Source organism: Prunus dulcis, unplaced genomic scaffold (assembly GCF_902201215.1).
Source record: "Prunus dulcis unplaced genomic scaffold, ALMONDv2, whole genome shotgun sequence".
In the NCBI taxonomy this organism is placed as follows: Eukaryota; Viridiplantae; Streptophyta; class Magnoliopsida; order Rosales; family Rosaceae; genus Prunus; species Prunus dulcis.
Window position 1 is genome coordinate 13,842 of NW_023010205.1, and position 18,347 is coordinate 32,188.

The window sequence follows — 18,347 nt, forward strand, 5'->3', positions numbered from 1 at the left end:
GATTTATAATGCCACGTAGGTAACTAATGAAGAGATCTAATGGAAATCGTAACGAAGGAATCACATTGTAACAAATTTAAAAAACCGGGGTATCTAATTGTAAAAATTGAAAATGTAGGGACTAATATGTCTTAAGGGTGTAACCAGGGTACTAAACTATAATTAACCCTAAAATCTGAAAAGTAAGTTATTACTATATAGCCTACTTCACCCCTCCTGTAGGCATTTAGAACCTAGGGCCTATTTTATAGTCGCCCCTGCCCATTGGGTTGAATAACCTCGTCACGACGTGCCTAAAAAATACAGATCGTGCTGTGTCTGGCCGTGCTTGTGTTGTGTTTAGGCAGACCCTGTGTCACACCCTGGACTCGAGGCTCAGTGGAAATCCCCTCTCGGTGCATGAGAAAAAAATAAAAAATAAAAAATAAAAAGAAGCCAAAGCAAGGTTAAACGTTTAAAGTAAACTTCCTTTATAAAAATAGCCCCAAAATCTTACAACTTTACAATAAATAAATAAAGCTGTATCACTCTCATCTGATTCAGCCTCAATTGGTTTAGTCCTTGTCTTACCCACTAATTCATCTGAAAAAAATTAAACAAGGTGAGGGATGAGCAACTACCGCTCAGTAGGGACATGAAACCTTACCACAGTAGATTGGTATAACTAAATTAAGTGACATGCATTCAAATAACATATAAAAGATAATAATGCATGAATGAGCTTCAATTCTACCCAACCCGTTAATCCATATAATAGGGCAAGCGAATGTTCCATACCATGCATTTTACAACTATGATTCCGGATTCCCCATTATATAAACTAAGTCCCATCTCAATCATCCTATAATTCCCCTTTTGCTAGTCGTCTTGTCCAAGCCACTGATATACAGGCCCAGATCACCCAATCGACAATTATACCGCCGATATCCTATTCTACTGTGCACACAAGCTCGCCTGAACTTAGTCCTTACTATTGTCAAACTCAACTACACAAAAGATCCTTCCCAATACCCTCTTTTCCATACTTTCTTTATCAATCCAAGAATTTCTGACAGGACCCGACCCAATTTCCACTTTGGAATTCGAGCCAAGTCCTGTGCGTGTCCGACACCTGACAAATGTCGGGCACAAATGACCTTCTTACCCTTCTGACTTCAATTTCTTTTTAAATTTCCTTAGATTTCTGCCGAAAATTCGGCAGAACCTCCCCTGTATTATTGATTTATCCCAAAATTTTCACCTGTCAAATAATCTCAGAAACCCTACCAACAGCCAGACTAAGTCAACAAACAGATTCCAACCTCAATTCCTTATGTTCAACATGATATCAGAGCATTTTCTAGGGTTTTCAAGGTTGCAAGGATCTTCTGCAAAACTTTACCTTGGCGCAGAAACTATGATTGGCCCGGTGGTGGATCCCGCGTACTTCTACGGCCTGGGGGCGAAAAACAGGTTGAAAATGTGAGTGGACCAAAGCAACAATAATGTTCTTCAAAACAATTCTCATAAAAGTACTGAAATCCAACGCGTATAAAAACTCTGTACTCAGATCTTTCATAACTGAACGAATATAAAGGTATCTATACTTGAAAAATCAGAAAAACTGACTTAAAATAACTGAAAACCATAGTTAAATAAAAGAAACTCAAAATCCTTTGAAATACCACCAGTTTGTACCCCTGTCATTTCCGTCAATTCCCTGGCAGGTCTCGGGCGTCACACAGGATACCCGAGCCGCAAACTGGCGAAATCAGGGGGCTATGATCAGCCTGCCCCGCCGGCAGATTCCTCGGTGACACCAAGTCAGCTCGAGTCGCTCTGGCAGGATGCAGGGGACCGTAGTCAGCCTGATCCGCAATCCTGGCAGGTCTCGGGGACACAGAGTCAGCCGAGCCGCAATCCTGGCAGGTCTCGGGACACCAAGTCTGCCGAGCCGCAAATCCTGGCACTCACGGTCCGAGCGTCCCCGGAACTCGTGAGGCAAGTCAAGTGCACTGACTGAACTATAATCAGACTGGATGTCCGTAGACATTGGTCCGACTCTGGGTAATCACCATAAAGAAAAACGGGTACGAGGTGGTTTAAAAATAAAGTCCTTTAGAAAAATCTGAATCACAACTGAAAAACTCAAGTCGTGCTGCGGGCTCAACTGATTCAAAACTCAAACTCTGTTTCTGTAACTGGTAAATAAGCAGCACCGACTTATAGAATTATTACTGTACTGATCATATTCAAGATCGTATTAAAACTTACTCAAAGACCGAATGAAGAAACTTACTCAAATAAACTCATTTATAAAACTCATTTATATAAAATCATTTATAAAATCTATTTTATATAAAAGCACATCAATTCATTTATGAAATCTGAATTATGAAAGAAGGTCCACTCACAGATGGTCCGAGCTACTTCGATCCCTCGGAGGTCTCCTTTTAAAATTCTGTCGGGCTCCTGATACCTCACTCGACTGATTTGGTTGAGAAATGGAGGAGATCGAGCGGCTGGAAGTTCGGATGGCATTCGGACGAACCGTCGACTTCCATGGCAGATTCCGGCCGATTCCGACCACGGCAGCGGCGGAGGTGGGTAAGGAAACGTCGGCCGTCGTGTGCTGGTTTGTTTGGCACCGGTCTCGGAGATCAACTCCAAGCGAGGCGGCCGGTGCGACGTCGGGAAGGGAGGAAGGTCGCGGGCGAGGGCAGCTGCGGGAGGAGAGAGAGAACTGACGGGGGAGAGGAGAGAGAGTGATATAAATATCTGACTTTTTGACCAAATTACCATTTTGCCCCTCGCGATTTTTAGACCATAACTTCTTCGTTACGGCTCCGATTCGGGTCTACTCCGTGTCTACGAACTCCTTTCGCCGCGCTCTACGCAATGGCGTAGGCGGAATTCCCAAATTCTTTCCCGATTAAAAAGTCAAATTTTCCCCATTAAAATATGCGAGGGCAATTTGGTCATTTCGCTAAAAGATATTTTCCTTACCTTTTTAGATATTTTCTTTCTTTTTGATATTTTGTTTTGGGTTCTTACAATTTCAGCCATCTCTGATAACATATGAACATGATGTCAATATTAATAAAATAAAATAATGGTAATTAACAACATGTAAACACCTAATAACAAAGAATACCAACCAAACAGTACCACGCATAATATAATGCTCACAAAATTTAATTAAATCAATCTCCTTAAAAGCCCCCAAAAAAAACCCTAACTCAATTCCAAAGCTACAGCTCAAAGTTTAAGAAAACGCAAGCTACACTTTCTTTCTCCTCGAAGAATTTCATCAGCACTCTCTTTCTTTCTTTCCCTCTCTTATTTGTCATGCAAACTATGCCTGCCATGCTCTTCAAGATGAAATGGAATGCCCCCTATTTATAGTACTACATAGGCGGCAACTACTTTCCTTCAATTGGTCCAATGTATGGCAGCTGATAACATTTGGCACCAAGTTTAGATAGTTGTTTCTAGGTCGCCCACACCTCATGCTAAAATAGAGCTTAGTCATCTAGGTATAATGACACCTGTGAGTCTAAAGTGTAATAAAAATTAAAGCAATTAAATAATAAAAATAATATAATGGCTGAAATTTTGGCTATATTTTTTTTTATATAAAATAAAATTTGCCAAATAATATAAGCACACATTTTATTCTTATATTATCGAACAAAAATTAAAGCATTTAAATAAAAATATAATATAATGGCCGAATTTTTTGCAGTTGAGCGATATTTTTTTTTTAATTTACCGATATAATATAAGTATGGGAATTCACATGGTTGGAATTTTTTTTGCGGTTGAGCGATAATATAAGTATGGGAATTCCAATAGTCATTTTGAGCCAACAAGACTTGTGCTTCACAGTCCACTCCTATTAAAACTCTAAAATAAGAATAAAATAAAATCATACAGTGTAACATTGTACCAGTAATACTTTAGGTTCAATTTCAGATTAGTACTCTGAACTCTTACCTTTAAAGTACATTTGTCCCTATTCTCTCAATTTTAATACATACCCTAAGAATATCTCCAAGGGAGATATCAAATGCAAAATGTTAAATTTGAATTTAATGACTTATGTGGTAATTTAACACTTTGGAAAAATTTTAATTCCACTCGAAATGCCAAATATCATATTATTTTATTATATTTTAAAAAGTAAATGGGGCTTATATGATGCATAAAGTTTTAAATGATAATGGGGTCTATGACTAAATAATTTAAAAATAATATTTGACATCAAGATTTTTCATATGTTATTTTTGACATATCTCTTCTAGCCTTCAAATCCATGTAGGATTTGACTACTCGATTGGAGCAACTTTAACCTTCAATTTTTGCCATTTCATGTCCATGTGGCAATTTGACACATCGGTTGGAGATGCTCTAAGCTTTTCAATTTTGTGCAATTTGGTTACGGCGTTAACTTCATCATCAAAATTTCTGTTAATTGCTTATGTGACAAGCCTGAGTCCCACTTATTCACTTCTTTTAATGTCAGTTGAAGGTTATTTGGTTAAAAAATCAATTGGTATTAATGCATGTAATGTGTTTTTCATAGGCTGAAAGACACCAATTACTTGAAAATACACTTCAATTGACATCGAAATAAACGAACAGGTGAGACTCATGCCTGCCATGCAAGCAATTAACCAAAATTTTGATGTCGAAGTTAACGCCATAACCAGATTGCAAAAAATTGAAAATTTTAAAGTATGTAATCGTTAAAATTAAGAGTGCAGAGGCAAACGTGACTTAAGGATAAGAATTCAGGTACTAAATCTAAGATTTTCACACCATCAACTTCTATTATAAGAAAACGATGAAAGAGCATGACTGCTTTATTTTACGTATTTTAAGCCTTCTGATAGTCAGGGCTGAAGTTACACACTGCCTCGAATTTGAGAACTATAGCCACTCTTGTCATCGTTGAACTTATCATAAAGCATGACACCTCCATACTTGGGAGATCCCTTAACAAAAGGAAACACTTGGTTTTTCAGATCATTTGGATTCACAAAGCCACTGTCAGCAGCTTGACGGGAAGCCGGAAGCCCAACGAAGAACTGGCCGGCTTTTATGGAGGTCCATTTGTTCCATGAGTCCCTGAAGGCATTGGGGTTGCTGGTGGTAAATTGACACTGAGGGTTGTTGTAGAATTGGACCCAAACATAGTCGAATAGGCCAGTGGACAGAGCACCATTGAGATACTGGTCAGGAAATGGGCATTGTGGTGCTGCACTTAAGTAGACTTTTTTGCCTCTTTTGCTGTAGTCAGACAACCTCCTAGCAAGTGCAGCATAGTGAGGTCCACCTTTCTCGATGTTGAAATCTATGCCGTCCAAAACGGCGCTGCCTAGAGGCCTTGAGTTTGAAATCTATGTAAAAAGATTTAGATATCAACTAGACTATTGAACTTAGCCATTCAAGTATCAATATGCAAAAGTAACAACGAGATAAGGCTATCTAAAACAAAACATATACTTATTATAATATTACTATTTTTAATAACTAAAAAGAAAAATTTCTGAAAATATAACACGTACCAAGATAAATATACAATATATATATATAATCAATTTAAATATATAAGTTATAAACTAAATATATAACAAAATATTTAATTTCCCAAAATATAATATATATAAAATAAGGGGTTTCACACCCAGTCTGTTTGACACCTCGGTGGTTACGAGGTTTGTATTCACTATCATATTTTTATATTAATAAGATTTATTATTTGTTAGAAAAATATGTCAATAACTTTGTTTGAAGTACATTTATATGAAAAATAGCTAGATTATTGTTTGAATTTTAAAAATTGAAACTTGAAAAATAAAATCATTGTTTTATTTATAAAGAAAAAATAAAATTTAAATAAATATATATATATATTATTAGAGAAAAATAAATAGACTCGAATTTAATATATAAATATAATAATAATTTTTTTTAAAACAAAAATAATTTAATAAATGGCCTTTAATCATGCATGGCCGAATTACCTCATCCCGGCCCACCCAAACATATGGGTCGTGTCATGTCGTGTCGGACCTGTAATAACTCAAAACAAAAATCATAAATTAATTATTAATTTATTATGGTAGAAAGACAATTTTGCCCTCACCATATTTTATTGGGGAAAAAGTTGACTTTTTGACCGAGAAAGAATTTGGAAATTTCCACTTAAGCCGTTGCGTAGAGCACGACGAAACGAGTCCGTAGACACGGAGTGGACTCGAATCGGAGTTGTAAAGAAGAAAATACGGTCAAAATACAGTGAAGGGCAAAACGGTAATTTGGACAAAAATCAGATTTTTATCCCTTCTCTCTCTCTTCCCCCTCAGTTTCTCTCTCCTCCCTCCCGCGCGACCGCCTACCTTCCAGCCGATCCAGTCGCCGCCACCGACCACCCCGAACCACGGCGCCGGTACCAACGGGACCGCCTCGACCTCGCCGTCACGACTCGACCGGTCTCCGCCCACGAGCCGACCGGAGCTGACCGAAAAACGGAGAAATTCGATCGATTTTTGCCCAATTTTCAGGCCCTTTGTTCTCCCTCAATTCTCCTCTGATTTTGTCGAGTAAGGCATCCGGGACCAGGCAGACCCGCAGAAGAGACCTATAGGAGGTCTAGCTAGCTCGGATCAGGAGCTGTAGAGTGCACAGGAAAACCACCACCGGGCCATATTGCCTTCCGAGCCATATCGTTACAAAAGTGTGGGTTTGTAAAAAGATTAACTTATCTGTATACTATTAGAACTACTATGATATTTGCCCTAGATGGAGAATTGAACTGGGTATTGTATCTTAAGTATGTTGGCTGTTGGTTGTATGGATATTTTTGCTCGTTCTGACAGGTGGAAATTTTGGGACTGAGCAAATTATAGGGGAGACTCTGCCGAATTTTCGGTAGGAGTCAAGGTTAAAATTTCAAGTAGAAGGGCAAATAGGTCAATTGTGCCGACATTCGCCAAGTGTCGGACACACACAGGGTTCGACTCGAATTTCAAAGCGGAATTTGGTTCGGGTCCTGTCAATTTGGTATCAGAGCCTGGTTTCACTTCCTGTAAACTGTGCACTTTGGGCATTCTCGTTTTCTTTTCAAAATCCGTTTTCGTGACAGGACAGATGGGCCCTAAGGGCGGTGGTGTCCGTAGGGGGACTAGACAATTGTCCCGACGTAAGGGGATGGGATCCCCAGATCGGGTAGGAACTGTACCGGCATCTGAACCGTAGAGTAGTCTTTTGTTAGAGGCTCGTCAGAAGCCGTACCTGCTGTACCTAGTATGCAGGGAAATCCTAACGTCCAGTAGACTTTCGAGCTGTTAGCTCAGGCTTTAGCCATGATTGGGCAACCCAGAGATCTATCCGTGAGATAGGTGGATCAAGTAAAGAGGATTGGGGGGCTACAAATTTTGATGATGGTGGTTCCTAGCAGTAAATGAGGATTGAATTGAAAGGATGGAGCAGATCATGGAGGTCATGGCTGTTCCACAGAATAGTAGGGTTACTCTAGCCATCTCCTTCTTGAACAGAAACGCCAGACATTAGTGGGACTCGGTTAAGAGGAGATACCGGGATCTTTAACCATTACGTGGTAAGTAGTTAAAGCTGCATTTGACAGTCAGTACTATCCACAGGCCTACCAGATTGTGATGATGCAAGAGCTTTTACAGCTGGATAGGGGATAATGACTGTATCAGAGTACGAGAAAAGGGTTTCAACCATCTAAGTATTGTTTTCTACTAGTAAAGATTGGAAGTGAGAAGTATCACCTTGTTACGATGAGGTTACAGGCCTCTATCAGAGGTATTCTGATCAGTTAGTGGGTGATTAACTCTGGTGATGTGGTGATGTCTGCCTCGTTACTTGGCAGCAGCCAGGTGATGGTCAGACCACGGGGTGGCATAAGTGGTACTAGTCAGGGATTATTTAAGAGAGGCAGTTACAGTTCTGGATCATCGAGTGGCCGCAATTCTGGAGACTACCGACCTGGTGGAGGTTCCAGCCAAGGTAGTAGTATTGGAAACCGCTCTTGGGTTAGTGCAGCCAGAGGTGTTGGAAGATAGTTGTTGTCAGGATCTGGCAGGAGGAGTCGCCCCTAATGTGCCAGGTGTGGAAGGTACTATTCTGGGCCTTGCCAGTAAGGGCCCTACTGGAGGTTATTATTGTTGACAGTCTGGATCTTTTCGAAAGGATTGTCCGCTATTCCCTTAACATAGAGAGATCACAGCTGCATCGAAACAGGTATGCAAGGTAGATTACAGGAGATACCACAGTTTATGGAGGCTTTGTCCAGTGGTGGGCCCAGATCAGTGTAGCCAATCGAGACAGCAGTCAGCCGAGGGGACGTGGTGGACGTTCCAGGGCCACAAGAGGAGCGTATCACATGTCCCAGCAGGAAGCATATGCAGTACCTGCTGTAGCTACAGATTTAATTCCCTTTGGCATGGTTGACTGGATGTCATCTTAGGGTTAGATTGATTGGCCATATACCGTGCCTCAGTAGATGGCCCAGGAAAGAGTACCAGAGATAATGAGATGAAATTGAAGATATTCCAGTCGTACAGGAATTTTCAGGTGGTTTTCTCGAGGACCTTCTTAGATTACTTTCTCATTGGGAGATCGAGTTCATTCTTGAGCTCGCTCCAGGAACGGAGCCTATTGCTCAGGCACTGTACAGAATGGCACCAGGAAAGTGGAAGGAGTTAAAGACTCAATTGCAGGAGTTGATAGAGAAGGGATTCATTCAGCCTAGTTTCTCTCCTTGAGGTGCTCCAGTGTTATTTAAGGAAGATGATGTCACCATGAGGTTATGCATGGACTCAAGATAGCTGAACAAGATCACAGTGTGGAATAGATGTCCATTGCCTCGCAGTGAGGAATTGTTTAAGCAACTGAAGGGTGCCAAGGTATTTTCAAAAAGTGACCTGAGGCCTGGATATCATCAGTTACGAGTTAAGAGAAGAGTATGTGCCTAAAACAACGTGTTAAATGAGGTATGGGCACTATGAAATTCTGGTGATGCCATGCGGGTTAAAAAATGTGCCAGCTGCATGTTGGACCCCCTTGAACAGAGTGTTTCGGTATTACTGAGATCGCTTCGTGACTGTGTGCCTAGAGGACATTTTGGTGTATTCTAAGAAACAGAAGGCACGTATGATATATTTAAACGTTGGGTGGTGGACTTTGAGAAGGAAGCAACTTTATGCCAATTTCAGCAAGTGTCCATGTTGGGTAGACAGAGTGAGTTTCTTGGGACACATGAACTCTGCAGAGGGCATTTTTGTTGATCCTCAAAAGATCGAAGTAGTAGTAAAGTGGCTACGGCCAACCAGTGTTACTGAGAGTTGCCTTGTAACAAGGATTTGGGTTTATGCTGATACAGCATGGTAGAGTGCGCATCTATGTGTCTAGGCAACTGAAGAAGCATAAGTCGAAGTCTCTTATTCATGATTTGGAACGGGCCACAGTAATTTTGACGTCGAAAAGTTGGCGGCAGTATCTTTATAAGGAAATATGCCAGATCTTTACAGATCATAAAGATTACAATATTTATTCACACAGGAGGAAGAAAAAATGGAGGCAAAGAAGATGGTCAGAGCTGATAAAAGATTAGGACTACATCACCGAATATCATTCAGGACAAGTTGATGTTGTTACAGATACACTCAGTATGAAATCCTCAAGAGCAGTAGCTTATCTCCGAGGGAGATATTTATCAGTAATGATAGGACTGAGGAAACTCAAAGTTGGGTTAGATATGGATAATCAGGAAGCACTGTTAACCACTTTTCAGGGAAGATCAGTGCTAAGAGCACGAATACCCGCAGCTCAATTTCAGGATCTTGATTTGCATCCTACGAGTGAAGGTTGGATTATATGATATGAATAATGAAGTTTTAAAAAAATGGGGATTTTACTAGTGACCTTTTGTGATGAAAGAAATAGCAGAGTATGTCAGAAGGTGTTTAATTTATTAGCAAGTGATAGCTGAACGACAGGAACCATCAGGGTGCTTGCAACTACTTCCGATTCCTGAAGGGAAGTGGGAGTAACTTACGATAGATTTTGTGTTCAACTTTCCCGAGCACAGAGTAAGCAGGAAGAAGTGTAGGAAACTAAGGATTGACTCAACAAGTCTACGTATTTCTGCCGGTGAGAGCTAAGTATAGTTTGAGCAAACCGGCTAAGATTTTCACAGATAAGATCGGGAGACTTTATGGAGTACCAGTTTCCATTGTTTCAGATCGAGACCCACAGTTTACTTCCCGTTTTGGATTAAGTTAAAGGAAGCTTTTGGAACCCAATTGCAGTTAGTACTGCATTTCACCCCCAGACAGATAGTTAATCTGAGAAAAGGATTCAGACTTTAGAATGTTTGTTGAGAGCTTGTATACTGCAGTTTTGGGGTGACTGGGATGAGAAGTTACTACTTTCAGAGGTTGTCTCAAAGAACAGTTGTTAGACGAACTGATTTTGCGCGGGATCGCAAATCCCAAGTTTGTCATTGGTACCTATAATTGAGATGTCTCCAATTGACGCCTTATACGAGAATTAGTATAGACCACCTCAATATGAAGATGGAATGGTGAGCAGGGGTTAATGAGGTCGGAAAGTTTGGTAGAAAATAAAGAAACATATTGTGTTGATCAGTAAAAGACTCAAGTGACCCAGGATTGACAAGGAGTTATGCAGATAATAGAAGAAAGATTTTCAATTTGGTGTTTTTTCAAATTGTCACCTTAGAAAGGTATAGTGAGATTTGGAGAAGCGAGGGAAACTAAGTCCCCGCTATGTCGGACCCAATGAATTTATAGAGCGTGTGGGGGCCAAGGAACTTACAGGCTTACTTTGCCTGCAGATTTATCACGTGACTTGATGTTTTTCATATTCCCCTGCTCTGAAGAGATAAATCCAATCCATCTCATGTGTTAGAAGAATAACCAGTAGAATTGGAGGCTGATTTCACTTGCGGGGAGCAATCAGTTCAGAGGCTATATGGTAACCCGAGTAAGTGACGCGGGAGCAGTCCATTCCCCTCTTCGAGTGACAGACGTGTAAATTTCGAGGACGAAATTTTTATAAGGGGGGTAGATTGTAATAACCCAAAACAAAAATCATAAATTAATTATTAATTTATTCTAGTAGAAAGACGATTTTGCCCTCACCATATTTTATTGGGGAAAAGTTGACTTTTTGACCGAGAAAGAATTTGGCAATTCCACTTATGCCGTTGCGTAGAGCACGACGAAACAAGTCCGTAGACACGGAGTGAACTCGAATCGGAGTTGTAACGAAGAAAATACGGTCAAAATACCGTGAAGGGCAAAACGGTAATTTGGATGAAAAATCAGATTTTTATCCCTTCTCTCTCTCTCTTCCCCCTCAGTTTCTCTCTCCTCTCTCTCTCTCTCTCTCCTCCCTCCCGCGCGACCGCCTCCCTACCAGCCGATCCAGTCGCCGCCACCGACCACCCCGAGCCACGGCGCCGGTACCACCGGGACCGCCTCGACCTCGCCGTCACGACTCGACCGGTCTCCGCCCACGAGCAGACCGGAGCTGACCGGAAAACGGAGAAATCCGACCAGTTTTTGCCCGATTTTCAGGCCCTTCGTTCTCCCTCAATTCTCCTCTGATTTTGTCCAGTAAGGCATCCGGGACCAAGCAGACCCGCAGAAGAGACTTACAGGAGGTCTAGCTAGCTCGGACGAGGAGCTGTAGCGAGCACAAGAAAACCACCACCGGGCCATCTTGCCTTCCGCGCCATATCGTTACAAAAGTGTGGGTTTGTAAAAAGATTAACTTATCTGTATACTATTAGAACTACTATGATATTTGCCTTAGATGGAGAATTGAACTGGGTATTGTATCTTAAGTATGCTGGCTGTTGGTTGTATGGATATTTTTGCTCGTTCTGACAGGTGGAAATTTTGGGACTGAGCAAATTATAGGAGAGACTCTGCCGAATTTTCGGTAGGAGTCAAGGTTAAAATTTCAAGTAGAAGGGCAAATAGATCAATTGTGCCGACATTCGCTAAGTGTCGGACACGCACAAGGTTAGACTCGAATTCCAAAGCGGAATTTGGTTCGGGTCCTGTCAGGACCTTACTAAATCGGATCATGCGCGTGTTGTGCTCAGGTCAGCCGTGTACATTTGACAGATTTAATAAACATGGAGGAACAGGGTTGTAGGGCTGGAAACTTGAAGGATAATTTAGAGTCACCAACGTAAATTTTTGTCCGTTTTTCTTGGTAATTATTGCCTCTTTAGAACCCTAGCACATTAACATAACTGTTTGTTGTTTCTGAGTTAAACCAGCCATATGCAGAACCAAAATTATTTTTCTTCATGTTTAATGGTATTTCCACATCGTCCGTTAGAGTTCATTCTTATCCATTTCATTAATGTTACCGTTGCTTTTCTTTCTTTTTTCTTTATTGGGGTCAAAGTTTTCCTCTTTTGTTGAGAACTACATTATCTGTATCAAATGAGTCTATAAATTAACATTTATAGCAAATATTTAATTTTATAAATAACGATAATAGAAAATATTTATATACTTCTTTTTTATGAAGTCAATATTTGTATACTTTAGGTATATGATGAATGTTTTTTTTTGGTCAATGTTTATTATGAATGCTAAGAAACTGTTTCCAAAGAAGAAAAAAAAAAAAATCAGAGAATAAATAAATTAATAATGTTGCCAAAGAAATATTGACTGACTGAAAATGGAAAATCGCTCCTGACCTCTTTATATAACCCGTTACAGGCCTCTTTGCATGTTATTGTTGCTTCCATTTCATTGCATTTGTTACAGCTCTCTGCAAACGCAGAGAAAACAGCCTCTCTCTCTCTCTCTCTCTCTCTCTCTCTCTCTCTGTGTTCTGCAATGGCTGTGCAGAGGGAGTTTTGCATTATATTAGCTGTGATGGTGGTTGTTTTGGTTGTTCCATCCTATGGTTGCTCGCAGAACGGCAGCGGGGGCTTGAGATACTCAGTCGGAGACACATTCTGGGCCATACCTCCAATTGTTGGTTACTACTCCAACTGGTCTTCTAACCATTTCTTCAAGATCGGCGACTCTCTCGGTATATATTGGGATACAAATTTGTTCATGAAAACATACACTCTTAATTTTCCTTTACCAAAACATTTTAAAACGTTAATGATCTTACTTACATACATACATACGTAATATAAGATTTATATACAAACAGTTTGTTACGTTATGTTATGAGGCCCTGCTTGGATATCGAACAAGAAAACGTTACGATTAATTTAATTTGTTTGCAGTTTTTGACTTCGAAGCGGGGCGTTTCAATGTGCTGCAAGTGACAAAGAAAGAGTATGATAGCTGCACAGCTTACAAGCCCTTGAAGGTCTTCAACAGTGGTCCAGTGAATATTCCATTGCGAGAAAAGGGCGTGTTCTACTACATGTGCAACATCTCAAACTACTGTAGTCTTGGGCAAAAGATTTCCATTGCAGTTAATGAGTGCCCCTGCGCCACACCAAGTCCATCACCGCCTTCCCCTCCTCGTGCTTCTCCACCTCCTGTTCCGCCATCTTCATCGCCACATATACCGGCTCTGCCGCCATCTCCAGATAACTCCCAGCCTCCTTATGTGCAAGTTACAAGTCCAGCTCCCTCCACAGTTGATAATGGTTCCCCTCAGGGTCCTTCAAACTCTGCAGCATTGACACACAAAGGGGTGCTTCTTGGCTGGCTTTCCCAATTGGTGTTACTTCTTGTTTTTGTGTTGGTCTAGGAAAGTTGATTTGGATTGGGACCTTAAATGGTGAGAATAATTTGACTAGCCTTAGATGATTTCTTAGGACAGGGCAGAATTTATCTTTTTCTAATTTGGACTACTTGAGTGCCATTTTTATAGTTTCGCACTTAGATTAAAAATTAGTGGATTTAAGATCCTGTTTGGAGTCATTGAATCCAACCATAGATAGAAATCAATAACATGGGTCTGTTAGGGATCCTTTCAATAATATTTAGCATTTAATTTCTATAAATCCCTCGTTTTTAATTTCCTTGTGGATTTGTAATTTGTGAGATCTTTGAGGAGGAAAGCTGGCCTATACAGGGTCGGGAAATGTAGCAAAACACTGGCCTAACCTTACACTAGTAGAGCTAGGGAATAATTCTATGTAAAATAATATATAGTTATACATGTAATGAGAGTCGTGGGACAGAGTTGGAAGCCACTCTAACACCATACCTAAAAATTTCCCCGAACCCAACCACATACCGGATTTTTATCCTTCCCTGCACGTCCTAGTTGCTAGCTGCCTATTGCAAACAGAAAGGTTTTTCTTTTGACATTTTTCAAATGAATTAATTTACCTTCTTGGAAGGAAAAACAGAGGTTTATGCTCTGGCTCCTAGTAAGAAGACGAAATAATCTTATTACAAAGTGTTAAAATAAAAGAAAATTGTAGAGCCCATTAATCTGTTCAAATTTTACGATTTATATGTTATACCAATCTCATGGCTCTTCCCTAGCTAGTAAGCAAATGTGCTATCTGAGTGACAGAAATGCAGAGAGGAGCTGGAGCAGCCGACATATGGGGCAAGTAGCAGGAAGCCTAGCCATGGATAAACACACTTGACATGGAAGAGATGACCACAATCCGGTAACACAAGAAGCGTGTTGGTTTCTTTGTAATCAGCCAAGCATATGGCAGCAAGAAGCAGATGAGCTGGTGCCATTGGAGCTTAACTATGGAATAAAGAAGCTTTGGATAACTAACTATAGTGGCTTCATCCAGGCCTTGTTGATCACTAGAATATTGGTCAGCCGGGATTGGGGAAGCACGGCTTTGGTGAAGAGATGGGTTTGTGGATGTAGTGCTGAGGTAGGAAGCACGAGAGAGAAGTAGGATTAGGAGGACGACGACAAGTACAAAAAAAACTGGCTATGTCCTGGAGTATTAGGCAATCATCTCTACACAACTGCCACATTATTTGGAAACATAATATGGTGAACAAATTTGGTGATCCTAGCAGTATTCGAGCGAGTTAGAAAAGAGTGACAAGCTAGGCTCAGAGCTGGGGTTGAGATAAGGACACAGAGAGAAGAATACCAATTTGAGCAAGCCAACAGGTAAGGTCATGTTCCTTGGCAATATATGATCCAAACAGATTCTCTTTGTAGGACATAAGTTGATCATAATAGAGCGATGAAAAGATAAAAATCATAGAGACATGGAAAAAGAATGACAAGAGAAGAAGAAGAAGAAGAAATGACACATTTTACTTTCATCTATAAGGTATATATACGCAATCAGGAAGACATGATCGCTTCGGTCCTTACTAGAAGTAAAGTAAAATTAAAAGAATACCAAACTATATATGGGCAATTATATCCACGAAAATTCTGTGGTGCCTCAGCTGTATCGGTGCAGCCGGTTATCCAAAGGTCAGTATTGCATCTTAAAAATGAAGGGCTGAGATTGAATGACCTGAAGACTTGTTGAGCCCTTTGTTATTAAATATCACGTGACATACAAGTGACTCAGAAAACAAGTGAAAAGCTTCAACGAACGTGCGGAAGCCCTGGTGTGCATGGAAGCTGCTTGTCTTTGCGATCTATCTCTCTCTCTTGGAAATCCAATCCTCATCTATGTCCCCAAATCAGAATCTGGGCGTCTCACCTCTGCCAACGCCGAGATGCAACAGCCATCGGACATCGCCGATTCCGGAATCACCATCCACGCAAGGTTTGCCTGCTTAGTTGTCTTCTTTTTCCATCGGTTCAATTCAGAAGATTACTCGGTTTTTGTCTTTGAAGAATCTTAATGAAGAAGCTTGGAAGCAATTGGGTTTTGGGGTTGATACATCTGGCATATCACCACATGCTCTCCATTTGTTTGCTGAAATGTCACACTCATGTTGGGTATGAAATGGTGGTACTGCACTTCTTGATTTTGATCTTGGCTACCATATGGGCATTCGAGACAATGGTGGTGGTGAGTTTCTCACGAGTTGCTGCACAATTTTTTCTATTCAAAAAGCCTCTACGCCAGTGGAGAGAATTGTGCATCAGAGTTTTGGTCATTTGTTTCTTTTTGAATTTGCAATAGTCGTGTTAATTGTATCAAGGTTTCTTCTTTCTGTTGTTTATTGTGTGCTATTCATAGTTTTATACCAGTTATCGCACATCATTGGTCATGAATCTTTGCAACCTTTGAGTTGGATTTCTCTGATTACATCAAGTGCTTATTCGGAAAATGGCAATTGTCCTTTACACAAAGAATCCGACTGGAAAGAAGCTGGATATCATGACCACGGAGTAAGACTCCGTTTTCAGGCCACTTTTTTGGTGTTACACTCCAAATAACACGGTGCTTCCAGTTTTTGATTGTGTACTGACATTGAGAGGGACAAGTTATGTGCCATTCATAGATGATATTTGGAATGTCGAGTGGTATTTTTGCTTTTCGAGTGTTAATTTGTTTGATTTTTAGATAACATGTTATTTGTGTTAGATTTCATGTGTCAATTTCTGTTACAGAATTCAGATCATGCAATTTTTTTTTTCCATGTAAGAGTACTGGGATGGATGCTTGCTTGGGCATTCTTCTCATTCTCTTTTCCACTGCAGATTATAAGCTTAGATGGGTCTGCTTCAAGAAGCTTTGTTATATTCATAATCAGCAGTTTATTTTAGTTGCTTGCAGTTTTTCGGTGCTCTCCTCTTCATCTCTGCTTTTCTCATTAATTCATTTATTTAGAGTTGTGTCCAGGTTAGGCTTTGATTTTTGTTCTTCTTTTGTTTTCTCAGGGGATTCTTTTGGCAGAGGAGTTGAAGGGTTAGAAGCAGTTAGGTGAAGAAAATGCTTTCTTTGAGTTACTTCTATTTCAACTTTCTGTGAAATTCCCTTTTCATTTGACTGAAAATGCTCTGACCTTCTAATGCAGATCTTCTAAGAAAGAAACAAATTGGATGATATTTAATCCAAGTTATATCATCTTTATATGTTGAATAAATTGTTTTAGTATTTGAACCCAAAGATTGAGTCTTTGGGTGACTATGCCTTTGTTTGTTTGTTTAAACTTATTTATTTGTTTGCCATATCAATAGCTTCATTTTGGTTTATTACGAAGCATACATTTGGTATGTGATTTGGCAATAGAACATAAATTCAGCCACTATTCCTGTTTTCACTAGTTGATATTAGTTTTGTTCTTTAAACTATCTATTCTATTTTGTTGTGTATAATGGATGAAGTCAAAAAATTTCAGAGGGGAACAATTAAGAGATAAAGCTGTGAAGCATTTAAGGTATATACATTACTAATATTTGCAAAGGAGGAGGACACAACCAGGAGGAAATTGTTGACGAAGTTAAAGGATCTTCACAGGCAACCAGCAGTTAGATTACACACAACAGGTTGTGAGAACAAAACATGTTTAGCAGACAAACATACAAATTCCACGAAATAGCAGATGATTGTCTTTTTAGCGGAGAAATAATTAGTATAGCTCTACTTTTTCTTTTCTTTTCCTTTTTTGGGTAAAGAGTTAGTTTAAGTACAGAGTTGCCGTATGAAATTTGTTAATGTTTTTGTGTGATATCTGTTTGCTCTTTGTGTTGATGCTCAAAATGGCCCGGCCAAGGTTGAGTCCAACTTAGTGATGAGGTGTGATGGATGATGGATGAAGATGAGGACCTTCATCAAGTGTGTGAGGATTTGGGCAAACGATAAACATATAGAAGACAAGATATACGTGGTTCACCCGAATGATGGGCTACGTCCACGGAGAATGGTGTTCTCATTATGATAATGTTTGTTTACATTTGTACAAGGGGATTAGACCCAAATATAGAGATAACAATTGAGAAGCTCAGCCTAGAGATGGATCCAGAAGAGAGAGTACTCAAGAGCCAGTCCCCTTCTAAGGAAAGATTAGTCTTCTTTTATAGGTGAGGGGGAGTCTCCATCTCTTGTAGTTTTCCGATGTGGGACTCCTCTTGCTTTTCTTAGAGTTGTGATTTGTGGTGATACTTCTTTGGCTAAGGTGATGACCTCTCAAAGCATGGCACTCGAATGATATCTAGCCTAGCTAGTTGCTCGGTCAGTTATGGTACAAATAGTAGTCCCCCAAGTTCTCGAGTAAGAAGGTACTTCTTGGTTGGGGACTTGTAATTTTAAGTGCACTGGCCGAGCAACACCATAGTTCATCTTCCAAGCTGTGTAGTGCACTGCCCATAGTCCCCTAAGTCCCCGGGTAAGAAGGACATTTGGAAGGGAGAGAACTTGGCACGAGGGTGCCGAAGGTAATGTGGCTAGGCAAGGGGGGGCCGAAGGCCCAAAGCTTGCA

The 18,347-nt window shown here is 40.2% G+C and overlaps 2 protein-coding genes across 2 annotated transcripts; one reads left to right on the forward strand and one right to left on the reverse strand.

Annotated features, from left to right (window-relative positions):
- Positions 1-4,884: 4,884 nt before the first annotated feature.
- On the reverse strand, positions 4,885-7,734 carry LOC117613193 (basic endochitinase-like). Its single transcript, XM_034341832.1, has 3 exons — positions 7,638-7,734; positions 7,226-7,287; positions 4,885-5,381 (listed from the first exon to the last, which is right to left on the reverse strand). The coding sequence occupies exons 1-3, from the start codon at positions 7,732-7,734 to the stop codon at positions 4,887-4,889; spliced, it is 654 nt and encodes a 217-aa protein (XP_034197723.1). The 3' UTR covers positions 4,885-4,886.
- A 5,161-nt stretch (positions 7,735-12,895) lies between these two features.
- Positions 12,896-13,957, forward strand: LOC117613194 (cucumber peeling cupredoxin-like). The gene is made up of 2 exons (XM_034341833.1): positions 12,896-13,098; positions 13,304-13,957. The coding sequence occupies exons 1-2, from the start codon at positions 12,900-12,902 to the stop codon at positions 13,777-13,779; spliced, it is 675 nt and encodes a 224-aa protein (XP_034197724.1). The 5' UTR covers positions 12,896-12,899; the 3' UTR covers positions 13,780-13,957.
- The last annotated feature ends 4,390 nt before the right edge of the window (positions 13,958-18,347 follow it).